Raw genomic sequence first — 25,640 nt, forward strand, 5'->3', positions numbered from 1 at the left:
GAATGATTGAAACGAGAGATTTGTCAGATGACTTAGAACTTCACCTAAAATATAGTTTTATAACTTTGAAAAGCTCCACAAAATCGTTGGAGGATCGTTTTTTTCCGGATGAATTTTAGCCTAATAAAAGAAGCTGGCGATTCTTAAAGGAATATAAAAAAAATCATAAGAGTGGACGATAAATATTATTCTTTTTTTCTTCAAAAAAAAAAAACTATAAGCTTTTCAAAAATTAAAAAGAATAAAAAATATATATATATCATATATAATTTTATAAAATAAAATATTTAAAACACTTTCTTCCCCCTTATAAGTAGAAGTCATATCAGTCCTGTAGTATTTTCTTTCACAATGAATGCATTTTAAAAACATATTAAATCAAATATTGATATTTCTTTCCTAGCAAGACAATCAGACGACAGCAAGTGACATCTCTGTTTATATTTCCGTCTGCTCCCAAGAGTTTGTCAACTCAGGTTGACGCAAATGGCATCCTTATTTCTATTATTAACATCTTCAAATATTTCAAAACTTCTTCATAAGCTAAGAATGTTTAAATTAAAAATTAATAAAAATTCAAATATTTATTTATTCTGAATTTTTTGAAACTTTTTACAAGTTAATATTTTTTTTTTAAAAAAAGAAAGAAAATTAATTAAAGTTAAAATAATAATAATAATTATTATTATTATTATTATTATTTTTAAAAGAAAGACAGTAAAACTAATAGAGGAAATAAATCCTGTACTCATTCATTGCACTTCAATACCGAAGAAATTGTCCATGGACAGAAAAAACTAACTGAATCATCAAATATATATTCCACGTCAAGAAACAAGAATTTTTTTCAATCTTGATCAACTGAGCATAAACTGATATTGCTGTTTCCCTCTTATCGTTTTTTTTCTTATCTACAAGCTGTTCATGCTGAATGGTTATAATAGTTTCTCTTATGATAAGTAATGTACTGCAGTTTTACTTACGTAATTTATAACAAATCTGCAAATTAACAACTTCCTCTTATACTAAACATTCTTTATTTTATAGAAAATATTATAGAAACATTTTTAAATTAATAAGCTTTTCTTTTTCTTTTGTTATTTTCACAAGCTTTTATAAGATCACAATTTTAAGCTCCTTAATCTTAACTTGAAGTACATCGTTTAGGGGGGGTTATATATTTTATCGTCTTAAACCACCCTCTGGAGACATCTTCCTCCAATTGACCCGAGGTCTAATTAAGATTGTCAGCTATTAACAGCTTAATAGAGTCATTAATCTAACATTTTTCTAATCTTCATTTCTTTAAAGAATCTCATCTATCAAGAACCTACCCCTTTTTTTTTAATATATATATATATATAACCTATTAAAAAGCGTGATATTCTTCACTAATCTCAAGAGATTCTGTCAATTTTTCTGATATATGTCCATCTTCAACTTATATCTCAATTATCCAATGCTGACATATTAAAAATTTTCAAAACGCCTTTTCATAAATCTCTTTTTATTAGCGTAAGTGAATTAAAAAAAAAAAATTTCGAAATTATACTAAGTTTAAAATAGAAAATGATAATAGTTATTAATTTATGTGCTTCTCTATGATTCTATTGATGCAAAAAAATGTAGTAAAAGAGTTAAAATCTAGCTGTAGACATACTAAAAAGTTTACGATGGCTTACAATTCTTTACTGTAAAAGTATAGATGGAATAAAGACTTCTATTAAATTCAGAGCTAACGTCTTGATGAATTGAGGCGATTCACAAGCTAATCAATAGGTGAAGAAGAAGATAACAATAGATTTTATGTCAACCGAGATATTTTTCATCCATTTCTTTTCGGAAACTCTTAAAAATTAATGGAGGAAGCTTGATACATTTAAATTTCCCTTAAAATTAAAATATAAGGAATATATTTTTAAATACACATATTTTTATTTTGAATCTATAAATAAATATTCAAAGTTTCTATTCGGTATCTATGGTCTTAATCTTACGGGTTTTATGGAAGCTTATATCTACCGCAGTGTCCTAGAGAATAACTATAAAAAATTTGAATGGAATATTAAGTAATAATAAATTTTATTTATGTTTAATTTATTAAATACATCATATGCCTTAAAGTATTATTTTCCATAGGCAGAGGCGTATTCGAGATTTTGAGACTATGATGCTCAAGATTGCCTTCCTGCAGCATCATTCTTTTAATAAATTTTTTAAAATGGAAGATAGAAAATGAATAATTGATGATTTTGAATTGATAGATGGATTTTAAATTATACAAGTTACGGTACGATTTATACTCGATGCGATTCTCAAAAGGTGGAATAGAAAAAGTATAAAATTACTATAAATTATCGAAATTCTAGTTATTTTGAATTAATATGTAATTAAATCTTTAGTCTGTGATCCAAACTTTTCGACGTGTGTTTCCGAGAAATATCAATTTAATTTTTTTCTGCTTTTTTTTCTGTTTGTATAAGATTACTTTCTGGCATTGAAGTCATGTCATATGCTTTATTACATTTATTTCTATTTTAAAGTAACGAAACTGGTATCAATTAAGTATCGAGGGGGTGATGCAGCACCATAAACATTCCCTGGATACGCCTATATATAATTGTATGTTTTAATAACACGAACTATTAATAAATAAAACAATTATTTGTAACATTTTTGATATTAATATTACGTGAGTTCATAGCATCCTTTCTCATCTCACGTCCAAGCTTTCTCTTCTACTCTTTCTCTCTTCTCTATTATTCTGTCACCACGAATGACTTTTTATTAAAATTTTTCATCAAGAAATAAAATAAAATAAAATTTTGGTCAATATTCGAGACAATTGTTACATCAGACATAATTTTTTCAGCGAATGATACTCAAATTTAGTTTATATTTTTCAAGATCATCATCCAAAATACATAAATAATTTATAAACTAGCATATTTTTAAAATATTTTATGTAATATGACCCAATTTTTTTATATTTTAATATTATTTCGATGTATTTTTTCTGATCAATATGACGTTTATAGCCATTATACACGAATGAATATATCTTATTGATTATATATTTATATAATTCCATCTTTTAAGCATTTCAATATACCATTTATTTTTATATATATAAATAAATTTTTATACTCGGAATGAAAGATTTTTTTTCTTTTTTTTTGAATTTTTAAGCATTGTTTCTTCGTGAATAAACGATAACAGAAGTAAAATTGACTGAGAGATTATTCTAAAATCGATATGGCCATTTAACAAAATGGAGTATAATAAAATGGTGTTTATGAATTAAATTATTCTTAGTGTCTGGTCAGGTAAACTATATATTGGAATTCCATTTGCAAAAGCGAATAATATTGAATCTTTATTGAATTATCTTAAAAATAATCTGTTCGAGGTACGACACGTTTCCTTTATTGTTAACAATTAAATTTACAAAGTAAAAAAAGAATAAGTGAATAAAAGATCTTATAATTCAATAAATTTTTATCCTGTAAGTAGTTCTTTCACTAAAATCCTATCCAAAAAAGTAGCCATTTCCTTCCGGTTGCTATCATTTTCTCAAACGTTCTTTTTTTGAAAGTCAAATCTAACGGATATAATCCAATTCCGGATACAGTAAGATACATTGACTTACAAGTTAGAGACAAATCTGCCTTTTATTGCCCGGTACTTTCCAATCATAGTAGAAAGCTGTCGTCGTAAATACATTTCTACTACGTTCTTTCTCCGAACAAATAAGTTAGAAAATATAATGACTTTAACTATTAGTAGTACTCATTTCCTTCTAAATATACATATCTGCTGCTTGTAGACATAAGTTATAGCAACAGTTATTAAAACGAGTTTCTCTGCTAAAATTTATGAATTTTACCTTATGTTGGAGCTTCTTTATAAGCTAAAATGTTTAACAATGTATAATATTTTTTTCGTTTTATTATAATTAACGTGTTATTTTACCTATAATAGGCGCTATATCGAGTATGGCGCTAAACCGAAACACTTCAAGAGATCTAGTTTAAAAGTCACGGTTATTTAGTACTAAATGTAAGCTTCTCTGTTTAATATTTATGAGGAAGATCCGTTTACAAGTATATTCTCTGGCGCTTTACGAGGGTAGATCAAGAAGACACTATATCAAGGTTTGACGGTAGATAAATAGAAAATTTATTATTTTTCTCATTACATTTTCTATACTTTTATTTACAGTGTAAAATTCAAATTTATTAAAACTTTTTACTAAAATTCGAGGAGAAAAAAAAGAATAAAACTTTTTACGGCAGAAAATATATTTCGACTTTGAATACAATGTATAATTCAGTTTTCTATACTTAAAAAAAACAAATTGATTTTATTATTTAATAAGATTTTTTCCCGTCCGTTCTGGAATTTTAAAAACTCTGTTCTTCATCTAGCAAACTCTTTTTCTTTTCTCTGAAAAGTATCAAAGATTCGCATTCATAACAATTTACATTTAAGGGGGGAAAAAATCAATACTGTCTACAAGTTTTTCTAAATATTATAATTAAATTTTCAGTTAGCCGTAAGAATTAATTTATAAACATCATTTGCATTTCCCCCCTATACAATAATATTAAAGTTTTAAAAGAAAAAAAAATTACTTTTATTAATTAAAACTTACTGCATTGATAGGCAAATATGAATAATAAGTATAGAACATTTAATGAAATATATTTTTATACGGTTGTACAGGCATCAATATGTGGTGTTTTTTTACGTTCCTTACGCTTACGTTCAGCTTACGTTCCTTGTAAATAACATACGAAATTATGGTTGGATAGTTCTTCCAAAGAACAAATAACCACGATTCAATAGTAATTAAGAGGGTAAATTGATACAGTTTTATGAGTTTTCAATACAGTGGAATAACTCGAAAACTTGTATTATTAACTAGTACAAAAGATTTCCTCCCCGCACCAATTATATTTATACTAATTTTAATAGGAATTTTAATAAGGATTTATTCTTAAATCCTTATTAAAATTCCATTAGAGTTTTTTGTTTTGTTAAAAAGAAAAATTTAAAAACGTTTACGTAATTTTAATTCAAATAAACACGTAATTGGACATAGATAAAACAAGCACAAAACAAAAAAAAATCCATAAATGAAATAAATTTATTGTTTTTCTTTGTAATACATAAAACTTTTCAAAGTCTGTCATTTAGACTGACAATATCTAAGCTGTTGTCACAATATATCTAGGCAGTAGATCAAAGAAAAGTAACAATACAGATCACATAGATACATATAGATCATATACAACTCACTTGTCATGATTTATTTCCATTACTCTTATTACAGAGTATATCCTGCGCTCTCTATTGCATTCTCCAAACTTTGATAAATAAGTATTTACATAATAATTTAAATATAATAACTTTTTATTTTGATTTATTTTAACGTATCCTAATATAGGTTATCACATGCTAATGATTATCATGGTTTCTTCGAGTGGACATCCAGAACACTAGGTTGGCAATACTTCAATGTAATCTGAAAAAATTAAGGATTTTTTTTTTTTAATTCGCGTGATAAGAATTAAAATAATAAATGTTACATTTTAGCTAAAAGTTGTTGTTTGTTTCTCATATTCTACTTTATTTCCAGAAGGGAAAAAAAGCATAAAAGAAACACAAAAACGAAAAATTGCCTCTGGATACGTTCAATGTATTCTCCAATGACCATCATCCATTTAAGGATAAAAAAAATATAAATAAATAACATTTATTATACCGTATATTAGAAAATAATCTTTATACAATTAAAAAGATTTATTTATATAAATATCACAATAAAATTTTAAATTAAACATATTTTAAAATGTACTGTACCTTCTTCTTCTTCTTCCTCTTCTTCTTCCTTCCCTTTTGCTGGATCGTTTCTTTGCAAACTTTTCATAGAACCCTTGACTGAAGAGTGTGCTATGGACTCTATATTTTCTAACGAATCGTCTTCATTGTTAGAATCTGGAGAATTGTCGAAGTTTGGTATTATGTAGTTAATATCACTCTCCACTTCTTTAGCTTTGCTTTGGTTAGAACAAGTCGCTAGTTTTTTTCGATACGACTGTGTTAGAGACAGTAAAGGAGAAGAAGGTTCAGAACATCCTACATAAAGACAAAAATAGAAAGAGTGTAGTAGATATTGATGTTTACTACAAATACTAGACACGTCTTATATTGACATTTGTTGTGTAGAAAGAACTATTTGATTCCAAAGAAAAATAAACAGAATCCGTATTGAGTTAAATTTAAATAAATTCCTTTTTAATGAAATCTAAATCAAAACATCATTAGAATAATTTAATAATTTTTATATTTTACAAATTTTATATGCTGTTTCCCTCCCCCCCTTTATATTTCTTTATTCCTTATTTGATGTTTGATGTAGTTAAAGATGGAATGTTTGAGAGTTCAATGTCTGAAATATTTAAATTTGTTACGTTATGACTCTCATATATCGTCTAGTTCTAAGGCGCTGAGTTAGAAGTTTCTTAAAATTTATATCATAATAAAAATTCAACAATAAAATACTACATAATTTTATATATATAGATATATTCTTAACGGTCTTCTCTGCACATCATATATAAATTATAAATTATGAAGAGAAAATCCTACAGGAAGATATACTGGTTGTAAAATGTAAATTATTACATGATTTATATTATAATTTTGACAATTTTAATATTAAAAGCAAATATTTTCGAGCAAAATTACTTATTTGAAATATTTTACACAGTAAAAAATTTATTATTATTATTATTATTATTATTATTATATTATCTGTCAGTTGCAATTTTTTACTGATAATAATTTACAGTTCAGATAATTCAAAAATATAGTTTATTTTTTTATGTTTAAAGGATGAAAAAACATCTTTATGCTCTAATAATTTAAATAATAAAAGAATTAGAAAGAAAATTATATTTTAAAAATATATTGTAACCATTTATTTACGCGAAATTATCGCAGATTTCGTTGTTTAAAAGAGTACGGACTGAGGAATCTTACAAACTTTTTTAAGAAGAAAGATCGTGTGGTATTGTTGAAATAATGGAAGAAAAAAAAAGGAATATAAAATGATTTTTTTCTTATCTAACCCAATCTATAACTATAATAATAATAAAAAGAAATCTATATTACCTGCATGATAACATAAATGTCGTTGGCTTCCAACTCTTTGATCCGATCGAGCTTGCCTCAAACTTAAAGATGTCTGCCTCTTAATGGCCCACATTGCAAATGTTCTTTTGAGTGCTTGAATAATTTCTTCGCCTTGCTGAGTTTTAAACTGAAATATCCCCTCTCCAGTTAAACACCGTCTATTGAACTCCAGAAAAATTATGAATTAGTTATAATCGATCAAAAAAAAATAAAATAAATAAATATTTTAACATTATTTACATTATTAACTTAGCTTATTTACTCAACTCTTCACTCTACAACTACTTTAATAAGGTATGAGGAGATAAAAACAGGTTAAAGTCAGACCAGATGACAGAAAATATTGGAAGAAGTTAATAGAAAAGTATTATAGTTTAGTTGATTCTCGTAACTTTTACAAAAGAGAATGATCTACACGTACTGTCACCAACTTATGATGGTTAAAAGAAGATAAAGTGGCGAGATTGAACAAGACGGCAGCGAAAGATAGTTTAGTTTGATGTGCTGTGTCAGTAATATTTGGCAGCCAATAATTCCTCCATATTGTTAGCTTTGTATTGGATAATTGATTTTTCACGGAATTAAAAATGATTACTACGGATACTAAAAGTTAAAACTTGATAAATACTCATCCATACCCTTTATATATCACGTTGTAGAATATCTTTCCTGTTAAAGATAAAATTGGCAAACTCTATTTACTTCGACGTAATATTATTTAAAAGTTTTGATATTTTTCCAGAATTGGGATAAATTAGCCAAAATATAGAAAGAAAAGAAGGAAATAAATCTCCTCATCTGCTAATTTCGAAGATTTATCTTCACGACAAAGAAAATTATAAAATCTACAGTAGACCCCCTATAACACGGTAGATAAGTTCCGTGTTATAGGGGGGTCTACTGTACTCTGATATTATTTATATTAAACTCAAAATTTGTATTATAATTTCGAATAAGATATTATTAAATTATAAATATTAAATATTCCAGTATTATTTTGACTGATTTCTTCTTTCTGCATTAAAGTAATTACTTTAGATAAATAAATTGATTAAAGAAACAGATTTAATCATTCATCTTTAATTATTTTTAAAAGTTTAACAGAAATCAAAAACTTTTATCAATTACTGTAATTATGCATGAATAGAAAAAGTAGGTTATGTATTTCTTCTACATTATTAAGTATTTTTCTAACATACTTACAGAAAATCTCTGTAATTTACTTGTAGATTAATTATAGAATATCATTATAGAAGCTAGATGTAGAAAATTGATTTTTTCAGGAATTAAAATAGTCATAAACCTAATAAAAATGTAAAGTAAGTTATTTATATGTCTTCTAATGCAACGAAGGTTATTCTCTTATCGGTTAATGTTACTTATGGTTCCAAAATGGCGGCTCGTCTCTGATTCAAGGGAAGAGAAGAAAGGAAACAGTGGGGACACACGTTCTAACCTAACCTATTCTAATAATTTGGTTGGTAATAATTATGGTAATTTGTTAGAATTAGTTAGGTTAGGTTAGAACGTGCGTCCCCACTGTTTTCTTTCTTCTCTTCCCTTGAATCAAAGACGAGCCGCCATTTTGGAACCATAAGTAACATTAACCTTCTTATCATACCCCTCAATACTCATATTGGTGTATTCTACTGTAATTATTGTTATAGAATTAATTTTTGCTTAAATTCTATTAAACGTTGATCAGTGGAGTACCCAGGAGTTAATTTTGGTAATGGCTAAAATTAAACTTGTAGTAGTCAGGACTGATGAGAAGAAAAAGCAGCCGAAAGTGGGATCCGGGCCTGTTTAATAAGTGAAGTCTTAAAAATCAATTTACTTAATTTCAAGTGTATAAAAGTGAATAGGTGTCGGAAGAAATAGAAGAGCTCGGAAACCCTAGTCTCAGAGCCACGATGGCACTCCATGACTGACAATATACATACATTTTTTTTCATTTTTGGCTTTTTCCGCTCTGTGGGGTACTAACGGGGCCTTGTTCATACCTATTATAGGTTCAGCCATGCCCACAATGGGGTGAGGGAGATGGCTTTATATAGACAGACCGCCCATGAAAAATTCCCAGAGATTTGCTCGCCCGGATTCGAACCCGAAACCCTAAAGCGGTGACCTTTAAGGATATTTTATTTACACGAACGTCAAAACATTTTAGTATTATATTTATATTGTATTTTGAAGTGACTATAGCCGGTTACGTTAACGATTTTATGCCATTATTTTTAAATATATTAAGCTTAATTTACGGACAGTTTTTAATCTTAAAACAGACAAGTTAATCCGAAAATTTATGACCAGACAGTACGTATTTAATCGAAACATCTAACTTAAATGGATTAGATTAACTAACGTAGTACAAAAGCAGCACCGAATTTATAACAGTTAAGAGGTTTTGTTCTTATAATAGAATGGTATTTCGTTAAGAAAAACAAGAAATCGATAAGTTCTCATCCTTGAAACGTGAATAATCTGTAGGTGATTTAATTACTGTTATAACATTGTACAACTTAATTTGGTACTAATTTATTATCCAGTCGACTATTTAAGTTAAACTCGTAGGAATGAGCTTTGAAAATATCGTCCTTGCTGACTAATATATCTCTTCAACGATCGCCAGGTGGTCCATTGCTATAAAGTAAAAGTCTTACGAGAGATTCATAAATTATGTAGCAGCTCCGACTAACATATTTTTATAGGTTAATTAAAATATCCGAAAGTAGTATATATCAGGGAAGTGACAGCACGACCGTCACTTCTTACGTAAAAATTCTTTCTCTGAAGAATACAAATACAGATAAGAGACGTTTCAAATTTAATTAATTATCAATTTGAATAATAACACATGCATTAATTAACTCGATTTTAATGAAATAGTTTAAATTAATAAAAATATTTTTTGAGTTAGTAGTAATAATTTTACGCGCTAGATGGCGATATATACAGTTTTATAATATTTAAAAGTAATCTTTGTTATAATCGTAGGGATTTTTCCCTAATATAGTCTTTTAAAGGGAAAAAATAATAATAATAAAAAGTATTAAATAAATAGAAATTTCAATAAATTATTTTACTGAAACAAAATTGTGGGGAATTTTTCGTAAATTTAGGCAATTTTAAAAGATATTTTTTTTTAATCTTTATTATGATTATATCCAAGCAATGTCGAATATAGAATTTTATCTCATTTAATAAGATCTTACCATTTGAATATAATATAGATAAAGAAAGGTTATTGAAAGAAATTAGAGTGATTTTCTTTTTTTAAAGAAGAAATTCTGTGGTATAAAGAGAATGTCTTCAATCCCATAAACATGGATGAAACAATCAATAAGAATAAATTTCTTTTTGGCTTGTTAACTTAGACTGCAACAACATATAAATGGTTACAGAATACAACAGGCAAATTGCTACAGCACACACAGCCATTCTCTTCACCGAGTATTATGCTTATACAAGTCAATTTTCATTTAAGTGCTTACCTGGTAAGCACTTCTCGTTTGCATAATCCAGTAGAAAATCTACATATTCTTACTTTGCCTGGCTCAAAATGAGAATTAAATTTCACCTGTTTTAAGTACTTAAACGTCTTAATTCCTTCAATGTCACCCTACAACTATCAAGATCTAAAACTTTTAGTAATTTATATGTATACAGTAATTTGTAAACTGTAATAATATCACCTGTTATCATAGGATGTAATTTTTAAATATTTAAATTATTATTATTATTATATAATAAAAATAAAAAATAAAATGCAATTAAATTTTAAAATTGATTCTTTAATGTAAACTGAATTTTATTTATTTATTTTTTTTCAATTTAAATTTAGCTGAATAAAATTAACTTTGATGTTTCATTAATGGGGTGGTTTTGGGGTGGTTGACCCTTTGGGAAATTTAAATAAAATTTTATTTTTTGATATATAAAATTTAATGAGAAAATATACGTATATATTTATTTCGTAGATATAATTCAATTAAAGTATTAAGAATTTAATACATAGAAGAAGAAAGCTTATCGAGGAATTGCTTTTTTTTTCTTTTTTTGGATTTATTAATTCTTTACGCTGCAATTTTTAACGTGTATACACGAATAATTACTTATGTCGTTGTTTAATGAGGCGAAAATATTTTTAAAAAATTCCATTTGTTGGTTGTCGTATGATAAAACGAAAGAGGGTCGTGACATCAGACACTACGACGTCAGAATTTTTTTCTACGACACTCGGTAAATGGGTTTTTGTCTCCTTTTCTTCCCTTCAAAATACAGGAATAATTATCCGTATCGCAAATATCTTAAGAAAAATACGTTGCCGATAACGTAATGACAAGGAAGGAGCAATATTTTCGTGTAATTCTGACGTAAGAATATATTTCTTTCGACAAATTACCAAAATAATTTTTTATAGAACACTAAAAAGAATACCATTGTTTAATTTTCCATTCTTTCATTCTTAAGAGAAATTTGCTTTTTATAGTTATTATATCTCAAAAGTAACATTGATATTTCTATAAATTTTATTAAGGCATAAGTCTATATACAATTTTTGATGTTATGTAAGAGATAAACCGATTGGTTAGAAAATAAAAATAAAAATAAAACTTATGGTATAAAACTTTGCCAATTATTTTTATTTTACTTTATTTCTTTCTACCTTTATCTCTCGAACCAATTATAATTGAGACAATTATAAAGTTTTTTACTCGTAAACTTTGTGAGGAATTTTATACATTCGAGAGAACTTTTAATTAATTTTTCTCGCTTCTATATTTTTAATGGATTTAAAAAAATAATTCTTTATTATGTATTATTATTATTATTATTATATAGATGCGTTAAATATTAGCTCGTATATTATTAAAATTTCTAAAAGAAAATCAATTTAAAGTACATCAAATGCTACGAAAACAAAGCCAAATTTTTTAAACTTTTTAATTTCTTTTTTATAAAAATGTCTTATTTAATTTGTTTAAAATAAATATTTGTACTTTTTATCTTATTTTTCGGATAAATAATAGAATAATAATAATATTTTAAAGGTCAAAACATAAATACAGTTTGTTCAGTTTGTGGGAATAAATAATAATAATAATAATAGTAATAATAATTTCTTCACTACAAACAAATACAGTCACTACGAGAGTTTTTCTACAAGAAACAAGAAATATCACAATTACATAAAGCAGTAACTCTAGCAGACTCAAATAACACACCATTAAACTTACATTCACATCATATGGACACAACACAACATATAAAAAGCATAGACACCATTAAGCAATCGTGGGCTCGAAAGGCACTCCATGGCAGGCATCCTTACGACCTGGCCCAGGATTTTGTTGACAAAACTGCGTCAAACAGCTGGTTAGCTCGGGGATGCCTCTTTGGGGAGACGGAAGGATTCATGATATCCATACAGGATCAGGTCATAAATACTAAAAACTACAGAAAACACATACTCAAAGATGCAACACTCACAAATGACACATGCAGAAAGTGTCACATCATGCCAGAAACTATACAACACATCACCTCTGGTTGCAAGCTCTTGGCACAGACAGATTATTTACACAGACATAATCAAGTAGCAAATATAATACACCAAGAGCTTGCAAAGAAAACACAAATTAGTAGACATCCACGAACCATACTACAAATACATTCCACAGACAGTATTGGAAAACAGCACGCACAAAATATACTACGACAGAGCCATAATCACAGATAAAACAATTTACCACAACAGACCAGACATCACATTCATTGACAAACACAATAAAATCACATACATTATAGACATATCCATTCCAAACACTCACAATATACAAAATGCATGCACTGAAAAAATTAGCAAGTACACAGAACTCGCCCAGGAAATAAGGCATCTGTGGAGGATGGATAGGGTGCTTATTGTACCTGTTGTTCTCTCCTCTACAGGTGTCATACCACACACACTACACAAAAGCCTGGGCACATTACAATTGAATAGAAACACATACATCACACTACAGAAGGCCACTATATTGAATACATGTCATATTGTGAGAAAATTCCTGAATACAGACACACACACTGATACACTTCTTTAATTTCTGTTTTGGTTACTATGCCTTGACTTTGGTCCGGCATAGTACACAGCCACCGGTGTTAACCGAGTATATCACACTTAACCCAACATAATAATTTTAAAGATATAATTTTCTAGAAAATCGATATTAATTTATGCACCGAACTTTATTATTATTAGGGGAAAAATTCAGAATTTATAAACAATAAAGAAAATAATTACATTGGAGAGCGATGGAGCTAATGGTTTTATCATATAAAAATCGGTAAAGATATTTTAAAAAAAATTAAATTATAATTTAAATAATAGCTAGAGTTAATTAATGACATTTTGCATCATTAAAGATTAATGATTAGACAAGCAAAATTAATTAACTTTACATGAATTGTATACAAGAATGATTCATTAAGGTATGCTTAACCTTATTGATATTAGGGGTTCATTCTTACCTGCCAACTTCTAAGCTGACTAAAGTGTTCTTTGATCTCTTGTTCGATCCTAATGTTTCGTGTCTATATTGTCTGATGAAAGCTACAGGCCAAACTAAAGAACAATCAGTCTCTCCTGGTCTCACAACACCAATTCCATGAGTAAATATTGCTAAATCTACTTCTCCTCTCAAACCAGCTTTTTCTGAGTACTTAGTGGGATGGACGGTGACTGAAAATTTCTCCCGTAGAAAGGAAGCTAAAAAAAAGCAAAAAAAGAGGGGAAAATGTATAATATTTTTCAGGAATAAAAGATCCACTTATCTTGTTTACGGTTTTATAGTCTTACTGCCATTTTCTCTTAAGATTATGTTTATTGATACTCGTAAAAAGTAACCATAAATATAGCATTTCTTCACCAGATTTACGAGAATTATGTCAAGTTTAAAATATTAAATATTACTTTTTTTATTGTAAATTATACTCGGTGACTATTTAAAAATGTGTAAATATATATTAACATATAAACAGTAAAGATATATCAAAATGTCGATGGGTATTAATAGAAGATAAAGAACAAGAAAGAAGTCTACCACTTTAAAAATCCTTCTTATTGTCCCGAAACTCGTTTGTTCCAGGATTTGCATTTAAATGCGAAAAGTTTTCAAAAATTTGAAAGTTTAATTTTTAAATAAATTTCAAATTTATGTAAAACACAATATTATCGATTCTTTCGATAACGCCTTTTATTAAATAATAATAATAATAATACTGACTTAACGTCATTTTTGATTCAAAAAATATATTAAAAGTAAAGTATAAAATACTGTTTATCGTACAATTTCTTTCTTTATATATTAATTATTTTATCAAATAACTGAAATTCGATTCATGACGTATCTTTTATACAACAGAACAACCGAGTGTGAAGTGTTTTCTCTTATTTCACTCAACTTCAATACAATTGTAGTTACATTGAATCGAGTTAGGAAAAAAGTAGATAAACTCATCTATCGTCGAGAATAATATTTTATTTTTATCTGTTTTTTTCTACCTTTTAGAGATTAACATCATCAATTGTGTTCAGATGAAATATCATGATTGATAATCCTTTGTCTCATTAAGCTCTATTGTGCATAACGATCCTACATTGTTTACTTCCTTTCTCATCCCTTCTTAATGATCTTTATCGTAGTTTCTTATTGTTTATTCATCGGTACGGAAGGTAACAAAAGTTTTAAAATATAATAATTTAACCCGAAGGCATAGGCTAATGTTTACTGCACTTTCGATAATTTTATTTTAACAAAATTTACTTCTATTAATATAAATTTAAATTTATAATTTTATTTAAAATCTTATTCTCTTATCAATTAAACTTCTACGGATTTAATTATGTTTAAAATTTTTAAAACCTTTGTCATTATTATCCATTATCAATTTTCTGTTACAACAAACTTAATCCTGAATTTTCTGCCTTCGTAAGCATCGTTACTTAACTGTTTCACATTTATTTCTCATTTCAGTTCATTTATAAAAGATTTTATAAGCATAAATATCATTTATCACACGATGCTCGATGTTAATTTAAAGAAGAATCATTCATTTTTAACTATGTCTACTTAGTTTAAATGCTTAACATTAAGTCTAATATTTTTAGTAATTATATATTTAATAAGTAAATAAATAAAAATTTAATTTTAATTACTTATTTTTTTGTTATTATTACTTTTTTTAAAAAAAAAATAAAGACATCTTACCTTAAAGATAAGCTGTTAAGAAGATTAGATATGAAAAAGTTTTAAGGCTATTTATTTTTTTATTGTTTTTTAAGTAGAACTAAGTAGGTTTAATACTTAATTTTTATATTATTTGATCTTTTTTTTAAACTTTAATTTTATTTCTACTCGTTGAAAACTATTTTTCATCGTTTTACTAACTTTTTATTCCTTATTTCCTTGGCGGATTTCCACAATTTTACCAAATCCAAATCACCCCCCTCAGCTTTCCTTTAAATCCAGCAAAAGGCAGTTTGATTCCTTCCTATCGTATATCAATTTTTTTTTTAATGTTTTCTTTCTTTCTTTCCTCGGTAAATAAAATATAGAAAATAAATAATTGAATTAAAAATTCTCCTGTTAAAGAATTACTTTTTTTATTCGATCGAGAACCACTTTAATCTTCATTAACTGCGCCTACATCATTGAAAACAACATAACAAATACATCTTATTCATCTTTTTATACATATATTCCTTTAAGTTGCATTTATTTACTAATGTAAACTGAATTGATGTGTGCTAAATCAATTCGTAAGCATCTCTCAAGCTTGTTGATATAAATTTATTATAATTGTCAATAAGTCTAAATTGATACAGTTAATGTACTGTACGTCAAAGCGATTAATAATTATTAGAAATTAATAGTAATTCTAAGTAATTTATAACCATCCGAAGAAATTGATACGGAGTACAACAACGATTCTTTATTCTTCTTGGCAAATTATTTTCCTCTCTCTCTCTTAGCCTTGGTTGTTAACATTAAGTAATACTTAGTATCTTTTATGTTGTATATAATTAAGAAGAAAATATAGGTTACTTACGTAGCAGTAATAACGTACACCTGTCTCATTATTACTAGTGATTAATGTTGTAATCCTGCCTCTAATGCTCGAAATATTATTATTTTCTGTACAATTAAAGAATGTTTGCAGTGTATGTAAGTTAAAATATGTAAAATAAAGTGGTTTTTTTCACTATTTTAATCTTAGAAGATTAGAGCAATTGGTGCAAACTTGAAGCGTAAATAACAATTATCTTCTTCTTTAAACTCGAAAATCATCGACGGATGATGAAATAACTAATAAAAAGTTAAATTAAGAAGGATTTAGAAGACTTACTATCAATGCCGATATCTTCGAAAACTATTGAGGAATCGAAATCTTCTTCTGTATCCGTTGATAGAGAATCGTGTATTTGTCGCTCCAAAGAACACGAACAACTCTTCGGACTTCTCTTCTTTATTCTTTCGGTATTTCTCCTTTCGCAAACAGGTCTCCAATTAGGATCCATAGTAGAACCTTTATGGGCTACTAAACTAAGCGCTAGCAGCCACGATTTCCCACCCAACTCATCATCGGAAGCGAGAACCAGAGGACTTTTACCGTGACAGACCACAACGATACAGAATGGAAATCGGCTGGTATCTTCGATTAAACCAATATGGACGGCGTGATTCAGATCTAAACATATTTGAGGTTTTGTTGTTATTTTACTTATAGCTGAAGTTTGATTATCGTACATTTCTAGCACCGGTCCTTCCGTTTCGTCTCTCAGCACGAAGTATCTCTTATGCCATGCCTACGGAATAAATTTCACCAAAATTAATTACCTCGATACAAATTTAAATACGGTTAATTATCCGAAAGTTAAAAACAACCGTCACTCCTTCCATTAATTCCACACAAAATTAATTATAAAATCGATTATTTTAATTATCATCTATACTTAAATCGTTAAACATTAATTTGTATAGGAAAAAAAAAACAGGAGCTGCTTACAAATTCTTCTCGATAAAAGTTTAATTATCTTTATGGAGAATGTGCATTTAGTTAGGAATAAATGTCTGAATGGTTTCTGCATCCTCTCGAGTATTGTCTTTACACTTAAAACTTTCCTACACGATTCCGCTATTTACAAAAGGAAAGAATTCCATTTTATAAATATTTAATCTTCGTTTCTGTATTTAAAATAAACTTTTTTCAATCAAAGATTACTCTTGAAGATTCTTATCGTGGAGGGCTTCGAAGATCATCAACTAAATATTGGCAGCTACTCACTAAATCTAACCATTTATAATCGTTAAAGAAGTCAAAATTTTTGTTATATCTAATGATTTTTTTATCTTATAAATATTTACTTGTTAGAATATATTTAAAGAGTAACAAAAGAAAAGATTTACAGATGTCTCTCTCACAATCAACATTTGGACTAAGTCCAAAATAGCCCCAAGTAAATGGACTATATACACACATTCTATGGTTTAGATTTTTTTTTTGTTTTGTTTTCGTCTTATTCTTCTCAATAACTATAATCTGTTCTTTTAAAAAAATACCCATTTCGATCCGTGTTCAAATTTCTCACTGACAAAATTACCCCGGAGGGGTGTACCGCGAATAAAATTTATTGTAAAGATCACCTTAGGTGGACGTTGGCAATTGGATACCAATCGAAGAAGTTAATGACTTGGATCGATGCTGGATAACTTGTAGGGTACATTTCTTAAGTGTCAAGTGTGCGGAATTAAAATGTATATCCGTCTCCGAGTCTAAAAAAAGAAGGAAAAAATCCTACTTCTACACCTCCGTACCATTAACAAATCAAATGGGTCCTTTTCTTTTTTTTGATTGATTTCTACTGACTTCTTAAGCACCGTACTTAATTTAATTTAAACAGATGATTCTGTAGATAATTTTAAACAATTTTCTGCGTATAATCTGTTATTAAACGTCGAATTTTTTAATATTTTCTTACTGATAAATAATGGAGGAGTTACGTGCTCAAATGTCGAAGGAGTTAAATGATGAAATATTAATGAAAGCCTTTACTGTTAATGCTGAAAGGGTGATTATTATTATCATTATTATTGAAAAAGTTTGGAGGGGGAAAAAACTTAAGTTAGGGACTGTTTTTAAAAGGACTGATTTAAAAGGATTGTTGAAAGTGTAAAAGGACTGATTTAAAAGGATGTTGAAAGTGTAAAAGGACTGTTTTAGAGACTTATTTAAAAGGACTGTTGAAAGTGTAAAAAGACTGTTTTAAGGACTGATTTAAAAGGATGTTGAAAGTGTAAAAGGACTGTTTTAGAGACTTATTTAAAAGGACTGTTGAAAGTGTAAAAAGACTGTTTTAAGGACTGATTTAAAAGGATGTTGAAAGTGTAAAAGGACTGTTTTAGAGACTTATTTAAAAGGACTGTTGAAAGTGTAAAAAGACTGTTTTAAGGACTGATTTAAAAGGATGTTGAAAGTGTAAAAGGACTGTTTTAGAGACTTATTTAAAAGGACTGTTGAAAGTGTAAAAAGACTGTTTTAAGGACTGATTTAAAGGATGTTGAAAGTGTAAAAGGACTGATTTAAAAGGATGTTGAAAGTGTAAAAGGACTGTTTTAGAGACTTATTTAAAAGGACTGTTGAAAGTGTAAAAAGACTGTTTTAAGGACTGATTTAAAAGGATGTTGAAAGTGTAAAAGGACTGTTTTAGAGACTTATTTAAAAGGACTGTTGAAAGTGTAAAAAGACTGTTTTAAGGACTGATTTAAAAGGATGTTGAAAGTGTAAAAGGACTGATTTAAAAGGATGTTGAAAGTGTAAAAGGACTGTTTTAGAGACTTATTTAAAAGGACTGTTGAAAGTGTAAAAAGACTGTTTTAAGGACTGATTTAAAAGGATGTTGAAAGTGTAAAAGGACTGATTTAAAAGGATGTTGAAAGTGTAATATTAGATATTAAATTCGTTGTAAGTAAGTAAATATTTTAATTATATTTTTGAAAATAAAGTTGAAGAAAATTTAACGCTTCCTTTAACATTTAAATCTAGTATTAAAGGGAAAAAATACAACAGACACTATTCAAAATCAAAATGAAATCTTCAGATAAATACAGTATATATGTAAAAAGTGTATACTGTTAGTAATTAAATGCTATAACAGAAGCGAGGAATTTAATTAAATGAATAAAATTTTAATAAATATTATACTGTTTGGTATATTAAATATGTAATTTTTTGAGTTTATTTCTTGCAAATAACGGCGTATTTACGTTTTAAATAGTTCAAAACTTACAGAATTTATAAAATTAATAAGCAACTTTTATGCTACTCGAAACAAATTTAGTAATATTAACTTTTTTAACGTTAAAATAATGGTAAATTTCCATCTTGTTCCTTACTAGATAACACAATATTGCATGCTCTTGGCACAAAATTCTCTTCTTACTGAAAATTCTCTTTCATTTATCACTGAATAAGAAGAAGAAGAAGAAGAAGTTAATAATTTACTACATTTATCATTAATAATACTGAATAAAATGAATTATTAGCTGAATAAAATAGTAGAAGTAAAGAACTTCGTTATGAAAATACCCTATATAAAAATTTGAACTGATATCAAGGAGCTGTATTATTTTTTCATCGACGTTCTTCGATGCTGTGTTAAAGTTTAAAATACCCGAATGAAATGGCTTAAATCTTTAGTTTTTAGCGTATAAAATCATAAATAAATCATCGATTCAGAAGAATTTTCGTTTTTATCATCGTTTTTCCAAAGAAAATCATTTGTTTCTATCGTTCAAATTGCTGGAAACAGATCATTGAATTAAAGATGATGCGGTGCAGACTGTTAGAAGAAAATATGTATATATATTTAAAAAATGACGATAAAAATTCATAAAATAAAATTAAATCAAGTCTCTTTTTTTGTCATTTTATTAACTTAATCATTAATCGATGGCACAGTATCGATTTTGATCGAGTTGAACAGGTGAGATTAGTGTTATCTCGTGTTTTAGTTGTATATATATCCTGTAAAGAAACAATAAACTGGCAGGTTTCCTGAAAGGAAAAAGAAGGAGAAAACAAAAGAGATAGTCTTACTGTAAAGTTATTTTAAAACTTTTAGAGTTTCGGTGTTGAATTTCGATAAAATTTCATTGTGGAATCTGTAATAACGTAGCATTTTCATGTTAATCTTTTGTGTCAATCTAAGCGATCTTTCGCTTAAATTACTGGTCAGGTTTTCAATAATCAAGACAGAATATTAAAAAGAAGACAAGAGAAATGTTTGATTGAGCATTTTCTTGGAAATAAAACGAAAGATCCATCATTTGTTTTTTTAATTAATAATCTCATTTAAAAAAAAAACACGATAATCGAACGTAGCGGTAACCTTGAAGTGTATAAAACTCCCTTTTAAATGAGAATTAAAATTTAAATAGATAAAAAATAAATCAGCCTGTTAGCTTTATAACATTATTAAATTTTCAGATATTAAAAAAAATCATTAAAAAGTAATGGACAATAATTTTTTCTTATTACTTTTTATGTCAAGGGCATCAATATTAACTGTGTAAACACGTTCTTCATTTTCTAATTTTTCAGATAAGGGGCGATGCTATCACTTTCAACTCTTCTGTAATGATAACATTCGTGATAATCATTAATATATATATATATATATATAAAGATTCGGGGCATCGAAAAGTATATTCATCTTCTATCTTCGTTTCTACATTATCGATTCTAGCAAAAATATTATTATTTTATCTTCGTAGATGCCATTAAATTTAACAAAATCGCGTTAATGTTAAAATTAAATTTTCTCGTAAATCAGTTAGAATTAATGGCAAGTCAGCATTAATGTTTGCCGACAAATAATGTTTTAATATTTGACATTACTATTTTTTTGTCATTGAAAAATAAATAAACGTATTTAAGATGCCGTTTAGATAATACTCCCGAATTAAAACTTACTATAGAGCATATAAATTATTAATTTAATGATTAATATTCCTAAATACAATCTATTATCAATTTTATCAATTTCTCTTGTTATATTATATACTTTTTTTTGCAAATTTAAAGTTATTATTTGTATCCTGATTTGACGAATGCATTCAAAATACAGTGTTTAGTATTACAGAAGCGATACATTCGGGCCGTAAGATGCTTACGATTAATTGTTATAATTTATTTAAATTATTCTATACGTGTAAGGAAATTAATTTTTAATACAGAATTTTCTAACCGAGATTGACGAAAAGCATTTTCTCTTCTACAATTCCTAAGTAATGAATGATGATAGCATCATGCTGTATGGATAATGTGATGCTATTATCATTCATTAATATAATAATAATAATAATAATACGTTTCTGTCGAAATGATTAGTAGATACAGATTGCTATTTTGAAGAAAATGACAATAATAAGTTAGTATTAATACTGAAAATAGCAATATTCTACTTCAAGATGTTACATAGAAAGTAAACACGATGCTGCAGTGAGATGAATGATGTATATAAGCAGTCGGAGATATTTATGAAATATTTCTCCTCTATAATCGAATAAAATCTAATTTAAAACACAAGAAATGCCAAAGATTATATAAAATATATTATAAGATATATCAGTATCGATTTAGACGAAATAATGTACTGGAAGATTACGTATAATCTGTATCTAATCCGAATACTTATAAGATTAAGGTACTATCACTCCCGCATTTATTAAACTTTCTCGAAGGAAACGTAAAGAGAAAAGTTAATTGTAGCAATTAATTAAATTATTAAAAAATCCTTCGATCGTAAAACGACTTAATTATATCTATTGATTAGCCGAAATATTCCACCAATATAACCTCATTTGTATAGATGCGGTGAAGCACTCTATATTCTTGGTATGCTATATACATCCGTTGCATAAATAAGGTCACTAAGCCAATTGATTTCTATCTCTTATCTGTGGAATTCTATGGCAAATTGCGGTATTATATCAGTCAACAAACTAGCCCGAGAGGTATATCTAGCTTAATATACTGATCTTATTTGGGTCTGGTTTCTTGATGGTAAGATTGACTCGGTCTGTACCGTACATCAACTTCTTTTTCCTCCTACTTGATGCTAAATTTCTATAAACTATCCCACTTGTTAAAGAAATTAACGTCCCGTAAACTGTTTAGTTTAATAAACCAGCGTGAAATGACATTAATATTTAGTTTTGGCTTATTGATCTTCGAAGTTTCGTTGATATAAAAATAAAATTTCGAAAATCGCGACAATATGTAAGCCTGATGGAAAAATCTATAACCGATAATCCTGGTTATTTTAAACACTTTTTGCACACGTACACACCACAATATATTTGTATATAAAGACATAACTCGTATTTTATTAAAGATAAAAATATTATCCACACTTATCGAAACATATTTTATCGCGGAGATCATTTTAATAATTCACGGTCGAGAAAAAAAATAAGTAAATAATTTTTTTAAAAAACCAACCTTTAATTTATCGAAGTACCTTCGAGGAGGCCTTTTAACAAATAAGTATCCCTGTTTGACAACTTCGCTCACAGCCAGACACACGTCAGCCTTCTGTTTTGTCGCCATCTCCGCACGTGCCACATTCTGTCCCCATCCAATGATACTCGCTACTTTAATTCTACATTGCGCCAACAGTTCGCGCCACTGTCCAGCCTATTTTCCTATATAAATGTATTTATGTGTTGCGTGTGTATGTGTGTGTGATTTTTTTTAAACTGTCGATTGATTGATAGTTTATTGTCAAGATAAATATTATAAGATATTTGTCTTCAAATATTAAATTAAAAAAAAAAAAAGAAATAATAAGTGACTTTGAAAAATTATTTTACATATTTTACATTATTTTAGACGTTCTACACACTTAATTTAATACAATAGTTGTTTAAATGATTTAAACGTGTATAACTTTGTTATATCTGTTATAAATATTGGTACTTTTTATAAATTGTATAAGATTATAATATCTGATATTTATGGTCGTTTATTGTGTATAATGTGGTAAAATGATTGACCCCTTTGCTATAATTTGCAGTGATTATTGATGACATTGCTATGGCTTTAGGCGGCTTTCCTAATGATGTTTTTATTACTACAGTTTGTAACGGTGTTGATATTTACACAGCTTCTGACTTAATATTGAAACCATTTTTGACATTGACACTACTATTTTTACGCCTCTGATCTTTTGTTTTAATTTTATGACAATTTACTTTAGAACAATTCTTTTATTGTCTTCTGTTATACGTAAATTATTATTGTTAATGCCGTTTACTTCTATCCATTCAGAATTTATAACAATCGTCTATTAGTTAAGGTATTCTTTTCTTTCATTTAATACCTTTGTTTATGTTTGTATCGAAGTTAAAATTGCTATATAGTAGTAAAGAATATAAATAATTAACACTACAAAATTAATATACACACAATAATGAAAACGATGTATAAAATTATACATTACAAATTACCACTGTTATCGGTCTATCAGTCTGTCTTTCCTTAATCTCGAGAATAGAGTTAGATACGCGAACATCGAGACTAGATATAGAAAGATTGGGGGTATGAGGCTCCGATTAACTATATACGAATTTCCAATAAGAATTAGAAGTTATGTTATTTCAATTCAAAAATTCTTCCCAGAAAGGTGTTAGATAGATGACCGGCACGACTCTATCGTTAAAGGAAAAGTATGATGTACAGGGGCAAGTCACTTACTAATTTGAGGTGGAAAGCATATATTTTAAATTAAATAAACCACGTCACAATAAATAATTGCTCGTATCTTTATGTCTTTAATTCACTAATAAAATTTTAATGATTTTTGATCGATATTTATTCAATTATTCTGTAGATTTTCCTTTTTATTTTTCCAATTTTCAATGTGGTTACTAAATATATTTTTAATATTTTATACGCTCGTCTTGATTTATATTTACTCACCTCCCACGCTAATTTACTACATTTTAATATATTTTTGTTATTCTCTTAACATTATTGATAAAAATATCAAAGTAAGGCAAATAATACTCTCCATTATTTACATTACTTGTTGTTCATTTAACCTCTAAATATATTAATCAGTAATTTATTTAATTCGATGGTAATTATTTAAGCATTAAATTCTCTTATTTTAATTTTAACCTAGATTTTAAACGATTTATATTTCATGTTTAAAGTACTCATAAAAATTTATTGAATATTTTTTTATGGAACTTTTATTCCATTGAGCTATGCTGGGAGGTGTAAAGTGGAATAATATCCATACTTTTCAATATAAAATTGTGTTCCAACTAAAAATATTTTCATCATTCCAACGTTTTAAAAATCTCCCGTCCTTCTTTTGTGAGAGGATTTAACACAAAAAGTGGGTATTTAATTTATTTATCTCGCTTATATAAGCTGATATTCCTGTGAAGAAAACGTCACAATATATTTATTATTTAACACGGTTTCTATTATAGGTATACCTTATAAAAGTAGTTTTTGGTAATATTTGTATGCATTAAACGTAAATATATAGGATAATCCTGAAAGTAATAGGACAGTTCTGTTAAAATATAAATTCTTCAACTGCCTTATCAACTCTGGGCTACCATTATTGAGGTCGTACGAAGTGCTGTATTACGTTCGGTGATCACGCAATTTTATATTTTTAGATATCATTTATTTATTTTTTGGGATAAAATAATTAAGTCCGGATGCGAATAATATTTTTAACAAATTTATTTATTTTATTCTAATCAGTTTGAAAATTTTACGCGTGTCGCCATCTGTACTTCGTTTTTCAAATTACAAATATAATTAATTTTATTATGAATTTTTATATATTAAAAAAAATTTTTTTTATAGTAATAATCTTGTTTTTGTGTAAAATATTTTAAATATTTTTTTTTAAGTATGAAAAGTTTCTTCTTGAAAATTGTTCATTGTTATCACTCCATCCATTATTAACACGTTAAACATATGAATATAATAACTTATTTGTATTTATATACATACGTTATAACAAAGTATAATTGACATTAATAATTAATTATTTAAAATATTAAACGAAAAAAGTCCGAATTGATGTTGAAAAAAAATTAATTTAAAAACTTTTAAAAGAAATTAACTCGAATTTATAAGGTACATTTTGCATATTTTGACACATTTATGATACCAAAATAGGGCTCTACTCGAATGAATTTAGAAGGAGGGTATTCAAGTACACAGCTGCATCAGGGATTATGAACTAAATTTAACAATGAAGTTAAGGAAGAAGCATAATATAGAAGAGCTAGGATGAAATTTGACGCTCCACTTCCTTCTTTACTCCGGATATATTGCAATGCTTCAGC

General features: G+C 27.4%; 1 protein-coding gene across 1 annotated transcript; it reads right to left on the reverse strand.

Moving 5' to 3' along the window:
- Positions 1-3,887: 3,887 nt before the first annotated feature.
- On the reverse strand, positions 3,888-22,872 carry LOC136972163 (docking protein 2-like). Its single transcript, XM_067266722.1, has 6 exons — positions 22,765-22,872; positions 16,609-17,068; positions 13,732-13,969; positions 7,180-7,358; positions 5,866-6,141; positions 3,888-3,910 (listed from the first exon to the last, which is right to left on the reverse strand). Exons 1-6 carry the CDS (start codon positions 22,870-22,872, stop codon positions 3,888-3,890), a joined length of 1,284 nt encoding a protein of 427 aa, XP_067122823.1.
- Between the last annotated feature and the right edge of the window lie 2,768 nt (positions 22,873-25,640).

This window comes from Centruroides vittatus, unplaced genomic scaffold (genome assembly GCF_030686945.1).
Source record: "Centruroides vittatus isolate TY-2023 unplaced genomic scaffold, ASM3068694v2 contig_2818, whole genome shotgun sequence".
Taxonomy (NCBI): Eukaryota; Metazoa; Arthropoda; class Arachnida; order Scorpiones; family Buthidae; genus Centruroides; species Centruroides vittatus.